This window comes from Myxocyprinus asiaticus, chromosome 27 (genome assembly GCF_019703515.2).
Source record: "Myxocyprinus asiaticus isolate MX2 ecotype Aquarium Trade chromosome 27, UBuf_Myxa_2, whole genome shotgun sequence".
In the NCBI taxonomy this organism is placed as follows: domain Eukaryota; kingdom Metazoa; phylum Chordata; class Actinopteri; order Cypriniformes; family Catostomidae; genus Myxocyprinus; species Myxocyprinus asiaticus.
In genome coordinates, this window is record NC_059370.1 from 4,862,311 (window position 1) to 4,878,007 (window position 15,697).

General features: G+C 37.1%; 1 protein-coding gene across 1 annotated transcript in view; it reads right to left on the reverse strand.

The window, feature by feature from the left end:
• The window catches only part of LOC127418150 (gamma-aminobutyric acid receptor subunit alpha-2), a 145,882-nt gene that overhangs the window by 77,718 nt on the left and 52,467 nt on the right, over nt 1–15,697 (reverse strand). The window contains exon 5 of the mRNA XM_051658569.1: nt 10,969–11,189. Coding sequence (XP_051514529.1) covers nt 10,969–11,189 — 221 coding nt within the window. The remainder of the gene's footprint in view (nt 1–10,968; nt 11,190–15,697) is intronic.

Genomic DNA, 15,697 nt, shown 5'->3' on the forward strand with positions numbered 1-15,697 from the left:
ACTTTGGATTACTTCTTCAGCTCTGGTAGATGTTTTTCACTTGTTTTGACTTTAAAAACTCATTAAAAATACATTCTCTGAGAAACCTAAATATCTTATGCAGTGTTGTTTCTAAAACAAGATAAATCAAATTGATTTTGTTTTAAGGATTTTTAGATATTTTTTACAGGAAAACAATATAAAAATTATCAAGAATACAATTTTACCCTAATATCAAAGGTCTTACTAGAAAAAAAGAAGTTATGATCCAACGTGAATTTTCTTGATAAAAAATATGATCGTGCCTGATAACATGTGCATGTAAAATGGCTAGAAATAGCATTTTAGATTAGCGAAAATCTGACAATTTACACAAGGTTTATTTCTATTTCTTCTGCTCCAAACTTACTTCAAACTTACTTCTCTGTCTGCTCGTATGAATGTAACACATCATAAGAAAGTGTTTCACCACTGTTCAAATGCACTTTGGATCGCATCATTTATATGTATAAATGTTTTCCATCTGAAAGGACTAAATATTAAATGAAACAAATGACAATAAAATGCAAAGTAATCTCTTCAGTAATCAAAATACTTTTTGAATGTAACTGTATTCTAAATATCAATGATTTAAATTGTAACTGTAGTTGAATACAGTTACTTATATTTTATATTTTAAATACATAATCCCGTTACATGTATTCTGTTACTCCCCAACCCTGCACACAGCTTAAGTGCTATCCATTCACTTTGAAGTGTGGAGCGCATGGTGACTATTTATTAATTAAATTAAATCAAAGCCTTTTAGAGTTTAACAATCGCACAAGACAATATCACAATATCCTATTTATTTTGATTAATCATGCAACCCAGTTATGTTGACTTAAAACAACTATTTCAAACAGAGATCTTAGCCTAATTAGTAGCCTTATAAATGTGAATCCTCGATATCCATTTTGGATCTCAGGTTATTCCTCCTCGATTTCAGTATTTTCTCTATCTCTTTCTTCCTCTTCCTTTCTGAGTTTTTCTGTCTTTCTCTCTTTCTCCTCCTGCTCTCCCAGTCTTGATCAGCCACTCACTGATTTTGCAGTGACACGATGCATTTGTGAACACAGGAACAGCTGAGTGAGAGAGCAATTTATTAGAAAATTGTGAGGGTATGTGCTGAAGTGTCATGATGTGTTCTGGAGCAGTGTCAAGATGAACAGAGAAAAGAGTCATCACCAAAGGCTGTGTTGTTTGATGCCTACATCAGGCTGCTTGTGTGCATGACACATGACAATATATCATGTATTCCGCTCTTTCTGTTTCATTTTGAGGTAATTGGATTGATGAGGATGTGTGGCTCTACAGTTAATAACGTTTTCTCTTAAAAATGTCTATTGTGAAGAGAAGTGTTCTGCTTAAAAGGGATAATTCACCACAAATTACAATTCTGACATAATTTACTCACCCTCATGAGTGTCGTCCCTAACCTGTTTGACTTTCTTCTTTGGAATACAAAATTAGATGTTAGGAAGAATGTTGGTCTCAGTCACCTTCCACTTTTATTGCATCTTTTTTATTTATTTATTTATTTTTTTTATTCAGTACAAGTGGAAGGTAAATAAGGTGGTCAATCTTAACATCTCCTTATGTGGTACATGGATGAAAGTAAATCATATGGGTTTGGAACAACATGATGATGACAGAATTTTCAGTTTTTTGGCAAACTATTCCTTGAACTAAGAGGAAGTCACTGGTTTTGAGAAAATGTATTCAGCTCTCAGAACAGTGAGAGTCACATTTCCAAACTGAGATGAAACTTAATTAGCGGTTAAATCAATAAGCCCAGCAGCATGAGGACTGTCATACTGTGGGAGCCAGAGAGAGATTAATGGGGTTGTTCATTTGATGTTTATTTAATGCTCAGGATTACAGGGTGTATCAAGGTTTAAATGAGGATTTTAAAACAGATAGTTTCTTCTCCAAATTCTGATTGGATGAGCAGTGTTCAAAGTTGCTAGAGCTGATTTACACACACCTGTAACTTCACATCAGTTGAATTCTATGCACCAAGTTTCTATCAAGTTTGGCAACCATAAATTGCTACAGTAGAAATTGATTATTGTTGTTAATAATTGCTATTAACTATTAAATATTTAGGTGAAATCATCCAACTTTTGGGTTAAAAAATAACAATGTTTATATATATTATACACTACCGGTAGAAAGTTTTGAAACACTTACTCATTCTTTATTATAATTTTTTTTTTGTTTTTTATTTTCACATTTTGAATAATAGTAAAGTCATCAAAACTATACAATAACATAAATGGAACTATGGGAATTATGTTGTGACTAAACAAAATCCAAAATAAATCAAAACTGTGTTATATTTTAGCATCTTCAAAGTAGTCACCCTTTGTCTAGAATTTGCAGACATGTACTCTTGACATTTTCTCAACCAACTTCTTGAGGTATCACCCTGGGTTACTTTTTAAACAGTATTGAAGGAGTTCCCATCTATGTTGGGCACATATTGGCTGCTTTTCTTTATTATTTGGTCCAAGTCATCAATTTCAAAAACTTATTAAATTGTAGTTTTATAATGAAATAAATTAATATGGTGGCACAATTATATTTTTGTCTACAAAACTAATTTCAAACATTTAAGCATACACCTTCAGATCAAAAGATTTTTAAGATCATGAGAAACATTCCAGTCAAGTGTTACAAAACTTTTGACCGGTAGTGTGTATATATATATATATATATATATATATATATATATATATATATATATATATATATATATATATATATATATGCATGTTTATTACACAGCTCTCTGAAATACTAGATTCTGATTGGTCAATGGCACCATCCTGAGGTCCGATATTGCTCTGTAACAACCGCACATCCACGTATCTGACCGCTTATCCGGGTTCTGTGAGCTGTATCTCCTGCTTCTTGGATCACTGTGCGATCTCTACAAGTAAGCTAATAAAATAATTTCAACTGAAATCAATGTTTCATGTGCATTTATTTATTTATTTGGCAAGAAGTCTTGTAATAGGCTGAATATTGAGGAGTCAGACGGTCATTTTCACCAAAAAAAAAAAAAAAAAACATTATTTATGTTTTTATACAATGTGCATATAAGAGTCTCTTCAGTTTTGTATTTTAATGTCATTCAAGAAATAGTGCAGTCATGTATACATGAGCCTTCTCAATAAGAATTATTGCCCATCAGCCACTGTGTTTTCAAAATAAATAATTTAAAGAAAGATTCTTTTTTTTCCCCCTGCTGTACCGAAACCATTTCCCTGTTACAGTGCAACTACCCATGTACAGTTGAAGTTAGAAGTTTACATACACCTTAGCCAAATACATTTAAACTCAGTTTTTCACAATTCCTGACATTTAATCGTAGAAAACATTCCCTGTCTTAGGTCAGTTAGGATCACTACTTTATTTTAAGAATGAGAAATGTCAGAATAATAATAAAGAGAATGATTTATTTCAGCTTTTATTTTTTTCATCACATTCCCAGTGGGTCAGAAGTTTACATACACTGTTAGTATTTGGTAGCATTGCCTTTACATTGTTTAACTTGGGTCAAACATTTTGGGTAGCCTTCCACAAGCTTCTCAAAATAAGTTGTTGGAATTTTGACCCATTCATCCAGACAGATCTGGTGTAACCGAGTCAGGTTTGTAGGCCTCCTTGCTCGCACACACTTTTTCAGTTCTGCCCACAAATTTTCTATCAGATTGAGGTCAGGGCTTTGTGATGGCCACTCCAATATCTTGACTTTGTTGTCCTTAAGCCATTTTACCACAACTTTGGAGGTATACTTTGGGCCATTGTCCATTTGGAAGACCCATTTGGGACAGAGCTTTAACTTCTTGGCTGATGTCTTGAGATGTTGCTTCAATGTATCCACATAACTTTCCTTCCTCATGATGTCATCTATTTTGTGAAGTGTACTAGTCCCTCATGCAGCAAACCATCCCCACAACATGATGCTTCCACTCCCATGCTTCACAGTTGGAATGGTGTTCTTCGGCTTGCAAGCCTCACCCTTTTTCTTCCAAACATAACGATGGTCATTATGGCCAAAAAGTTCAATTTTTGTTTCATCAGACCAGAAGACATTTTTCTAAAAAGTAAGATCTTTGTCCCCATGTGCACTTGAAAACTGTAGTCTGGCTTTTTTATGGCGGTTTTGGGGCAGTGTCGGTTATGTCAATATAGGACTCATTTTACTGTGGATATAGATACTTGTCTACCTTTTCCTCCAGCATCTTCACAAGGTTCTTTGCTGTTGTTCTGGGATTGATTTGCACTTTTCTCACCGAACTACGTTCATCTCTAGGAGACAGAATGCGTCTCCTTCCTGAGGGGTATGATGGCTGCGTGGTCCCATGGTGTTTATGCTTGCGTACTATTGTTTGTACAGGTAAACATGGCACCTTCAGGCATTTGAAAATTGCTCCCAATGATGAACCAGACTTGTGGAGGTACACAGTTTTTTTTTTTTTTTTTTTCTGAGGTCTTGGCTGATTTCTTTTGATTTTACCATGATGTCAAGCAAAGAGGCACTGAGTTTGAAGGTACGCCTTAAAATACATCCACAGGTACACCTCCAGTTCAATACACCTCCTATCAGAAGCTAACTGGCTAAATGTCTAAAGGCTTGACATCATTTTCTGGAATTTTTCAAGCTGCTTAAAGGCACAGTTAACTTAATGTATTTAAACTTCTGACCAACTTGAATTGTGATTTAGTCAATTAAAAGTGAAACAATATGTCTGTAAACAATTGTTGGAAAAATTACTTGTGTCATGAAGTAGATGTTCTTATCGACTTGCCAAAACTATAGTTTGCTAATATGAAATCTGTAGAGTGGTTAAAAAATGAGTTTTAATGACTTCAACTGTAAGTACAGAGTACTAAATTTAATAACATGAAACAACATGTAATTGATATGTAATTAATTATGGAACAGCATTTACTTACACATTGTAATTATGTATGTGTAATAGACAATATTTATTACGTGTGCAATTATGTGTGTAACAGGCCAGTCTTGTTACATACCTACAGTTGTGCTCAAAAGTTTGCATACCCTTGGAGAATTGGTAATATATGTACCATTTTTAAAGAAAACATGAGTGAGCAGGCAAAACGCATTTCTTTTATTTCTTATGGGATTCATTTTCAACTGTAGGTTATAACAGAATGGCACAATCATAAAACAAAACATGGCAACAAAGAAAAAAATGAAATGACCCTCATAATAGTTGTCTATGAGGCCCCAAATTCTTGCAGGTGGTATAGCTGCCCATTCGTCTTGGCAAAATGCCTCCAAGTCATGCAAAGTCTTTGGTCATCTTGCATGAACCGCATGTTTGAGATCTCCCCAGAGTGGCTCGATGATATTAAGGTCAGGAGACTGTGATGGCCACTCCTGAACCTTCACCTTTTTCTGCTGTAACCACTGGAGGGTCAACTTGGCCTTGTGCTTAGGGTCATTGTCATGCTGGAAAGTCCAAGAGCGTCCCATGCACAGCTTTCTTGCAGAAGAATGCAAAATGTCTGACAGAATTTTCTGATAACATGCTGCATTCATTTTGCCATCAATTTTCACAAGACTCCCCATGCCTTTAGAGCCCCCCCCCCTCCAAAAAAAAAACCCAAAAACATCATTGAGCCAACACCATGCTTCACAGTGGGGATGGTATTCTTTTCACTATAGACCTTGTTGACCCCTCTCCAAACATAGCGCTTATGGTTGTGACCATAAAGCTCTATTTTGGTCTCATCACTCCAAATTACAGTGTGCCAGAAGCTGTTTTTCTTTGTATCCCAAACAATTCTTCTGCAATTGTGGCTGAAATCTTTCTTGGTCTACCTGACCTTGGCTTGGTATCAAGAGATCCCTGAATTTTCCACTTCTTAATAAGTGGTTGAACAGTACCGACTGGCATTTTCAAGGCTTTGGATATCTTTTAATATCCTTTTCCATCTTTATAAAGTTCCATTACCTTGTTACGCAGGTCTTTTGACAGTTCTTTCCTGCTCCCCATGGCTCAGTATCTAGCCTGCTCAGTGCATCCACGTGAGAGCTAACAAACTTACTGACTATTTATACACAGACACTAATTGCAATTTAAAAAGCCACAGGTGTGGGAAATTAACCTTTAATTGCAATTTAAACCTGTGTGTGTCACCTTGTGTGTCTGTAACAAGGCCAAACATTCAAGGGTATGTAAACTTTTGATCAGGGCCATTTGGGTGATTTCTGTTATCATTATGATTTTAAAAGGAGCCAAACAAATATGTGATAATAAATGGCTTCATATGATCACTATCCTTAAATAAAAGACAGTTTTTTTTTTTTTTTGCATGATCAATCATATTTTCAAAATCAATGCCAAAATTTCTGCCAGGGTATGCAAACTTTTGAGCACAACTGTATTTGTGTAATAGGAAGATCTTGTTACATACATGGAACAGGCAAATGTTGTAACAAATCATTGGTTTTGGGTGGGCTTTGCATGGTCAAATACTATCACAAGCGTAAAAAAAAGTTTCTATATGTGATTTCCACATTATTTTAAACAAAATGGGTCTACTGTGTGTATGGGTATAATTCAGGTTGTCAAAATTGGTTTTACTGTTCAAATGTTGCATTTTGTTCCAAGTAGAAATTATATCTGAAGAAAACACACACACACACACACACACACGTTGGTGCAGCTATCATTATGAGGACTCTCCATAGACATAATGATTTTTATACTGTACGAACTATAGATTCTATCCCCTGACCCTACCCCTAAACCTAACCCTCACAAAAAATTCTGCACTTTTACATTTTCAATAAAACATCGTTTAGTATGTTTTTTTAAGCTATTTGATTTATTGGGACACTAGAAAAGTCCTCATAAACCACATTTATAGCATAATACCCTTGTAATTACCAGTTTGTAACCTAAAAATTACAGATTTTACGTATATAGTCCTGCACTGAACTTCCACCAGCCTGTCAGTCTAGAGACAGAGAATCAAAAACTATAACATGTTAGCACACCATTACACACAAGCATGCATGTAATTAACTATGTAATTAATTAATTATACTTATTATACTATTAAAAAAAATATATATAAAAATAAATTAAGTATTATAAGTGTGTCAAGATGCATTTAAGTGTTTGTTATGCAGTCTCCTCTGGCAGTGTCTCAATACAATGCACAAATACGGAAATAAACACTGAAATATCACTGTAAATAATTAAAAAAAATATACACCAAGTTATGTAATCAACACTGTACTTAAGTGTACTTCATGTGTAACTACATACCTTAACAGGCTGTGCTTATGTTTAAACTAACTCACTAGTACACAGCTGAATACATGTAATAGCTTCATAATTACATTACAATTACACAATATTACACAGTATTAATTACTGTGAAATAAAGTGTATCTATATTGTACTTAAGTGTACTTCATTTGTAACTACATACCTTAACAAGCTGTGCTTAAAGTTGGAGTACGTCATTTTAATTCAATACACTTTTTGTCAAATTCCGCGAATATCACTTCACAGTCCGCTAGCTGTCCATTCTGTGTGTGCGCTGAAAAAAAATCTGATGTTTGTACACAGCCCTGGCTCTGTAAATGGGAAAATAAATGGACCGATCCACACAACACTATTGCGCATGCATGAATTTGGGGTGCAGAGCTTCTGAAGGAGCACTGAAGGTAGGGGTGTGTTTGTTTGGCTGTTAAGTTCAAATATTAACAGTCTTTCTCATGAATTGCTTACTCCACCTTTAAGTTTAAATTAATTCACTATTATATAGCTCACTAGATGCTAATACAATATTTAAGCGAATGATTAAAATTACAATAACATAAAAAAATGTCAAATAAATTAACTTTTATCCTGCAAACCACACCTCTGATTGACACTTTCTTTTTGAAGCCATTTAATAAGCTTAATATTGTCTTTTTTTTATTTATTTATTTTTTTTTTTTTGAGGTCTAATATTGTCTGATGATTTGTATGATATCATCTTTAAATTTTCGCTGATGAGATTCTTCCAGTTTTTCACCGCTTTGTTTTGGTGCCGACGTCTCACTGAACCGCTTTATCACGTGACCATTGTAATGACATCACATTGAATCCTGGGCATCGCCTGTGAAAAAACGACATGTGATGGAAGAAGTGCTGCTTGATATTTGCTGATATATAAACTTGCAAAGACGGTTAAAATGTGGACTGAAAAAATTAAGGATTATTAAATGCAGTGATCTGACTGCGTAAACAGATTGTATTATAGAGTTTGTGTACTGTAATGACATAACCCTGCTAGTTTTTTTTCTTTTTTTAACTATCTAACTATTAACAGCAGGAGAAGAAAAAACTGAATTCTATTTTTGAAATTCAGACAAATATGGACAAAATGAGTAAAAAAGATTAAACATTTAGTAGCACTGTGGTCCTAAATCTAATTTAAGTCAACAAGTGAATCAATTGTCACATTGTACAATACAATTCTATTTTATATATAAAAAAGTTATGCATTATAGCCAAATGTTTTCTCTATTTCAATACAATAATGTCTACAAAGGAAGATGTTGTTTAGTTAGTAGCCCCAACTTTATATAAAAGTAGGTGTTTACTAAACTATGGTTTTACCATTATTTAATAGTTAATTAGTGACAATAATTCATGTTGTCCTAAAAGTATGGTTTGGTGAATATGACAAACAGGTCTGTTTCATATTTTTCCCTAAAAAAAAAAAAAAAAAAAAAAAAAATATATATATATATATATATATATATATATATATATATATATATATATATATATATAGTGCTGTCTATTATGCTGTTTATTATGCAGTAAATTTATTTTGTTATAGTACCTTAAATGTATTTTGTTGTATTTTGTCTTGATTATGAGAATGTAATTTTATTTATTTATTTATTTATTTATTTATTTTAGATAAAACCAGCTCCCTGAAGCTGCAGCGCTAAAATGAATGGCTGTATAAAAAAAATTATATATGTAATTTTTTATTTTACTTTATTTATTTATTTTTTTTAAAGAAATTCAGTGAGAAATCTTTACTATCAATATGATGTTATAATAAAGGTTTTATATTCTTAAAAACATTTGTGCATGTCTTGTTCATTAACGTCCATGTCATGTCAGGCAGGTGGATGTGTAAGTACACTTAAATCTTGTATTAGCATCCACTGAGTTCATTTAAACTTAATAACATCTTGTACTGTATGTATGTTCCACATGAAGTGCACCTAAGTACAGTATAGATACACTTTATTTCACAGTAATTAATACTGTGTAATATTGTGTAATTTTAATGTAATTATGAAGCTATTACATGTATTAAGCTGTGTACTAGTGAGCTAATTTAAACTTAAGCACAACCTGTTAAGGTATGTAGTTACACATGAAGTACACCTAGGTACAATCTACATACACTTTATTTTACAGTGATTAATACTATGCAATATTGTGTAATTCTAATTTAATTATGAAGCTATTACATGTATTCAGCTGTGTATGAGTGAGCCAATTTAAACTTAAAGGTGCACTCAGTAATATTTTCCTCAATAAAAAGGTTGTACTTCTAAAGCAATGAATTGTATTTTTGAAACATATATATAAAATCATGAGCACTCACATGAGTTAAAGACACCAGTCATATTAGTAAACTCATAAAAGCTGTTTTATTCTACATGGAGATGGTCCCCTTGTGGGGGCTACCATGTTAGAATCACATGACCAGTCGAATACTACTCACTTAATCTTTGCAACTGCCCTGTTATTGGACATTTTCACTCTTAGATTAAATCATGACTGACTTTGAATAGTGAATTTCTACAATACCAACAGTAACTGCATAAAAACTGAGTGCACCTTTAAGCACAGCTTGTTAAGGTATATACTTACACATAAAGTACACTTAAGTACAGTCTAGATACACTTTATTTTACAGTGATTAATACTATATACTATTCTGTAATTTTTATGTAATTATAATGCTATTACATGTAACAACATTTGTCTGTTCCACGTATGTAACAAGATCTTCCTATTACACCAATAGGTATGTAACAAGTCTGGCCTGTTACACACATTTCATAATTCTTGTCTATTACACATACATAATTACAATGTGCAAGTACATGCTGTTCCATAATTAATTACATATTAAGGACAAGTTGTTTCATGTTATTACATTATTTAGTATGTTGTACTTACTTGGGTAATTACACTGTAACAGAGACACTGTAAAATGAAGTGTTACCTTGTTTGATTTTGTTTACTTCTGATGAATATGCCAATCTCAGTTAAGGTCAGTTTAGGAGCATCACTTTTATAGACCACGGGCAAATTTGGGCCAATGTACATGGGTGTGACTTTGTTTTAAAAAGAGGTGGGGGTTTCACAGAAAAGCTGGTTGTTACAAGATGGCTTATATATTTTCTTATTTTAACCAACCAAAATTATCACTGTATGTCATTGGATGAACATCAGGAGTGGGGACATGTTTGCTTTTCATTTTGTGATTTCACCAGAACAGATAGTGAGCTGTGACAAAAAAGCTGTGAGCTGTTTCATAAAGTGGTGGGGACAGGCCCCACCCATCCCACCAAACATGACTCCTTTCCATGTAGAAAAATGTATATGAATCTTTAGTAAAGAATCGAATTTGAGCATTTGCCTTATGGTGTGAATTTAATCTTTGTGTTCCACAGCAAAAATTACATACAATACTACAACATGAGGATGTCATGTCACAATTGTTATTTTTAGGTGAGCTATTCCTCTAAACTTTGGAAGCACACAGCTCTCCAGTTGATGTTAGTGGTGGCAGTTCTATGCTTTAACTCCTGAAAAAGCAGAACTATAGAAGCAATTACTTCATATAAACACACCAAAGTTGTGTGGTTACCTCATGGTGTAGAGTAGGGTGCCGTCGTCTTGGATACGCAGTAGTTTATTGGGCATGGTCATGTTGTGTGCAACAGATTTCTTCCCATTGTGAAAGAATGTGTCTGGAGTCCAGATTTTACTGGCCATCAGGTTGTTCAAACGCAGAATATTCATTGGTCCCTCAAACTTCAGTCGTTCATCTTTCCAGCTTTGCCTGAAGAACACGTCAATGGTGTACTCCTGCCAAGAAATGCAATCACAAGACATTTTAGGATGTTTTGGGATTGTTTGAGAATGTTCTCTTTTAGTAAGAGCTGTGCTGTTGTTTTGTTTATTGCAATTTGGAACACAATACCCTCTTACACTGACTGGCTGGCATTAAATTAGTTGTTGAATTCACAATATTAACAATGCAATCAATTTGATGACCTTACAAAAGTCTAAAGCATCAGTGAATTGGGGGTTTAAGTTTCTCTTTTTGCAAAGAGAACCAGTGCAAGTATTTAGTGTTTCATTTCCTCAATCCATCTTTACTTATTAATTTTACTTCATTAGAAGATACACACAGTTTGGTTGCTGATTTGCTGGTGGAGCATACTGCGATTGAGACTCAAGCACTGTAGGGTAGAGCCAATTATTCAAAGCCTTAACTAGTGCTGAGGGTGAGCACAGCCAATCAGATGCCACTCTCAATTGCAAGAGGCTTTGGTGCGCAAATATGTTAATGCTGTTCTAGACTAAAAGCCATTTGAGAATGAAATCACTTCTATATTTAAAGTAGGTTTAGACTAACAGCAATAATAGGCTACTTCTAGACTACAAGTTGTTAAAGCTGTTTTAAATGTAAAAAAAATCAAGATTAAATTCATTCTAAACTGAAAACAGTTCTAGATTTAAAGCAGTTTTGGATACAAACCCATTCTAGACTACAAGCTGTTGATGGGTAAAACAATTTTAAACTAATAGCAATTCTAGACTACAAACAGTTGCAAAGTTTATGTAATTCTAGACTGAACAATTCTAAGCTCTGTCTGGACCACAAGATGTTAAAGCAATTCTCCACTAAAGGAGGTTCTTGACTAAAAGCTTTTCCTCTTAGTCTCAAACTTTAAACCTTTCAGATTAAAAGCAGTTCTTCACAAAAGCAGTTCTAGATTTAAAGCAGTATTAGACACAAAACATTTCTAGATTACAAGCAGTTGAACCAGTTCTAGACAAACAGCAATTCTCGATTTTAAGCAGTTCTAGAGTTGAAGTAGTTGAACTATAACCCTACTTGACTAAGTATTTCTAGACTAACAACAATTCTAGGATACTTCAATATGACAAGCAGTTTAAGCAGACTAGCATAGTTCTAGACTAAAAGGAGTTCAAGACTAAAAGCTGTTCTAGACTGAAAGCAGTTGCAGATTGAAGCACTGCTGCAGAAGTCAAAAGTTTAGGCAGATAGCGCTAGATGACTGAACTGACTGTAGCCTGATTTGCCCAGCCGCTACAAGTGCTGTTGCTTGTTTTTATTGATGTACAGCTCAGTCTGTGGCATGTCTCTCAGATCCAGATGTTTTGTCTAGTCAGCACGTTGTGATGGTTATGACAGTCTATTTTCAGTCATGGGGTTTGTATAGTTCTGTCTGAGGAGGGTTTTATTAACATCCATTAATGAGAAAAGACGTGCCAGGAGACCCCCACCCCTCTTATCCCATTATTACAGAGTAAAAAAATGAAGATAAGAGAAACACGTGGTGAGGTCTGGATTTGAGCTGTTTATGAGATTGATTTACAGGTGCTTCCTGTATGCATGGGATTATTTACATACACAACATTTCTGATTGTGTGTGTAGGACTGGGAATAGTAAGGAATTAATTAACTCTTTGATTCCACTTAACAAATCCAGCTGCAGGTTGCAAGAAACCCATTAAATTAAGAAAACCCTTACAAATAATAATGGTTTTCACAGCTAAAGAGGTTTCTTGCAACTAGGCCCAGGTCCTTAAGGATGTTAATCATGATTATTTAGTATTTTTAGGAAAGCTCCACAACCCCCTCTCCAATCCACCCAAAAATGGTGCTCACTAAATACTACATTTATACTGGTTTAAGCTGCCTCAGCAAAAAAAAAAAAAAAAAAGATCAGCATTTCAAACATTCTAAAGATGACTTTTGGATTTAGAATGTTGGATGTCATTTTCAATTGCCCCAACAAACACCAACAAACGGAAACATTTTAAACTTTCTAAAGTTGGCTGTTGGATTTAGAATGTTGGGGAAAATAACTGGCATTTTCAAACTGCCCCAACATACGACAACAAATGAGAACACTTTAAGCCTCCAAAAGTTGGCTGTTGGGTTTAGCATGTTGGGAAACAACTGTCATTTTCAAACTACCCCAACAAATGACAACAAACGCCAACAATTCAAAAATTCTGAAGTTGGCTTTCGGATTTAGAATGTCAGGAAACATAAGTCATTTTCAAACTGCCCCAACAAACACAAACAAATGCAAAAATGTCATAAACTCTAATGTTGGCTGTTGGATTTATAATGTTGGGAAACAACAGTCATCTTCAAATTGCCCCAACAAATGCCAACACTTCAAACATTCTAAAGTTGGCTATTGGATTTAGAATGTCGGGGGAAAAAACTGTAATTTTTAAACTGCCCCAACAAACACCAACAAACTCCAACATTTCAAACATTCTAAGTTGGTTGATAGATTTAGAATGTTGAAAAAAAAACAAACAAAACATTACTGTCATTTTCAAACTGCCCCAACAAATGACAACAAATGCCAACCCTTCAAAAATTCTAAAGTTGGCTGCTGGATTGAGAATGTTGAGAAACAACTGTCATTCCCTATCTGTCACTCACTCGACGTTGGTGTCGATGTAGTGACACTAGGGGGTCACTCTTGGGAGCCGAGACACCTCTGGTCTTTGATAAAAGGCCAATGAAAATTGGCGAGTGGTATTTGCATGCCACTCCCCCGAACATACGGGTATAAAAGGAGCTGGTATGCAACCACTCATTCAGATTTTCTCTTCGGAGCCAAACGGTCATGCTCACTGAGCTGAATACTACTGTTCATTCACCTCTGCTGGATCTGACGGTGCATTTCAGCGGCTTCTCCCTCCTCTGCACTGGTGCACTGCAGAGAACGCCCCTGGGCGCTTCGGCAGAAAAGCTAGAGAGTATATTTTCTGAAAGAGCATTTTTCCCCTCTAAAAGAGTATATATTTTTCTAAAAGAGCGCACACACGGAACGTCTTTTTAAAGACGCGTCTTTTTAAAGACGCTTTTCCGATTGTGTGTTATTCCTGGTTGTGCTCGTTATCTCACGCCTTCTAATGGTCACGATCGCTGTCTTTCATGTCTGGGCACTGCTCATGCGGAGACAGCGTTCGTGGATGGTCATGTTCTCATTGCGAGAATATGTCCATGGCAACGTTGCGGTCGCGGCTCACCTTCGTAAGAAAGTGATCCACCCCAGAGGCTTACCCACGGGTTTGAGGCCAGCGCGGCTAGCACTGGGGGCGATTTGGGGACCCCAATGGGACCGCCTCCGCCGGGTATCCCCCCGTGGACCTCCCATTCCCCAGCACGCTCGTCTGCCCCGATCGGGCTTCCGGGTGAGTCCGCCGGCTCGTCTTACGGCGAGTTCGACCTCTTATTCGGAGCCCGCGAAAGTGATGAGCTCTCGAGCGCAGCATCGGAGAGCGGGCTCGTCCAGTCGGAAGCCTCAGCTGGGCTCCTCCCTTCGGGGTCAATCGCCCAGTCACTGGCTGACGCGGAGATGACGACATGCTTTCCCGGGCAGCCGCGAGCGTCAGTTAGAGTGGATTTCACCGCTCTTCCCTGAACCCTCGTGGCTCGGCGATTGCCGATCCTTTCTCCCGGAAGTGCATGAAGAGCTGACAAGGTCGCGGGAGGCACTTTTTACTGCCCGGTCCCGATCTCTTCAGCTTCCCCGCTCTCACTACCCTCAATGGTGGGGCGGCCAGGGGTTATTCGGCAATCCCCCGGTGGATAAAGGCGCTCGCGGTGCACCTATGCCTGCAGAGCGCCGCCACCTGGTGCGGGTGCCCAAAGCCCCGTCCAAGGCCTGTAGGTTTACGTCGTCTCCGACGGCCAAGGCCTATGGTGCCGCTGGACAAGCCGCCTCCTCCCTGCACGCCATGGCTCTCCTGCAAGTCTGCCAAGGCGCTAAAGGAACTGCACGAGGGTAGTTCCGCCCCGGGATTGATGCAGGAACTGCGCTCGGCGACTAACCTCGCTCTCCGAGCGACGGAGGTCACAGCGCGGTCTCTCGGGCGGACGATGGCCACACTAGTGGTCCAGGAGCGCCACCTTTGGCTCAACCTGGTTGAGATGGGTGAGGCTGACAAGACACGATTCCTTGCTGCCCCCATTTCCCAGACGGGCCTATTCGGCGACACCGTCGAGGACTTTGCCCAGCAGTTCTCGATGGTAGAGCAGTAGATGGATGCTAGCCGGCATATCCTGCCCCGGCGCGGCTCAAGATCCTGCACCCCATCTACTCATCGCCAAGGGCGTCCCCCTGCGGTGACTGCACCGGCTCCGCCGCAGCCCGCCCCTTCGGCCTGGCCCCGGCGTGGAGCCCACAGCAGGAAGCAGACGCCACCCGTCTCACGGCCGCCCAGAACCCGTGAAAGGCTTCAAAGTGCCTTTGAGATTGGGCGACCCAGGGACAACGAAACCCGCTGCTCTGGAGCTGGTAAGCAGATCTTCA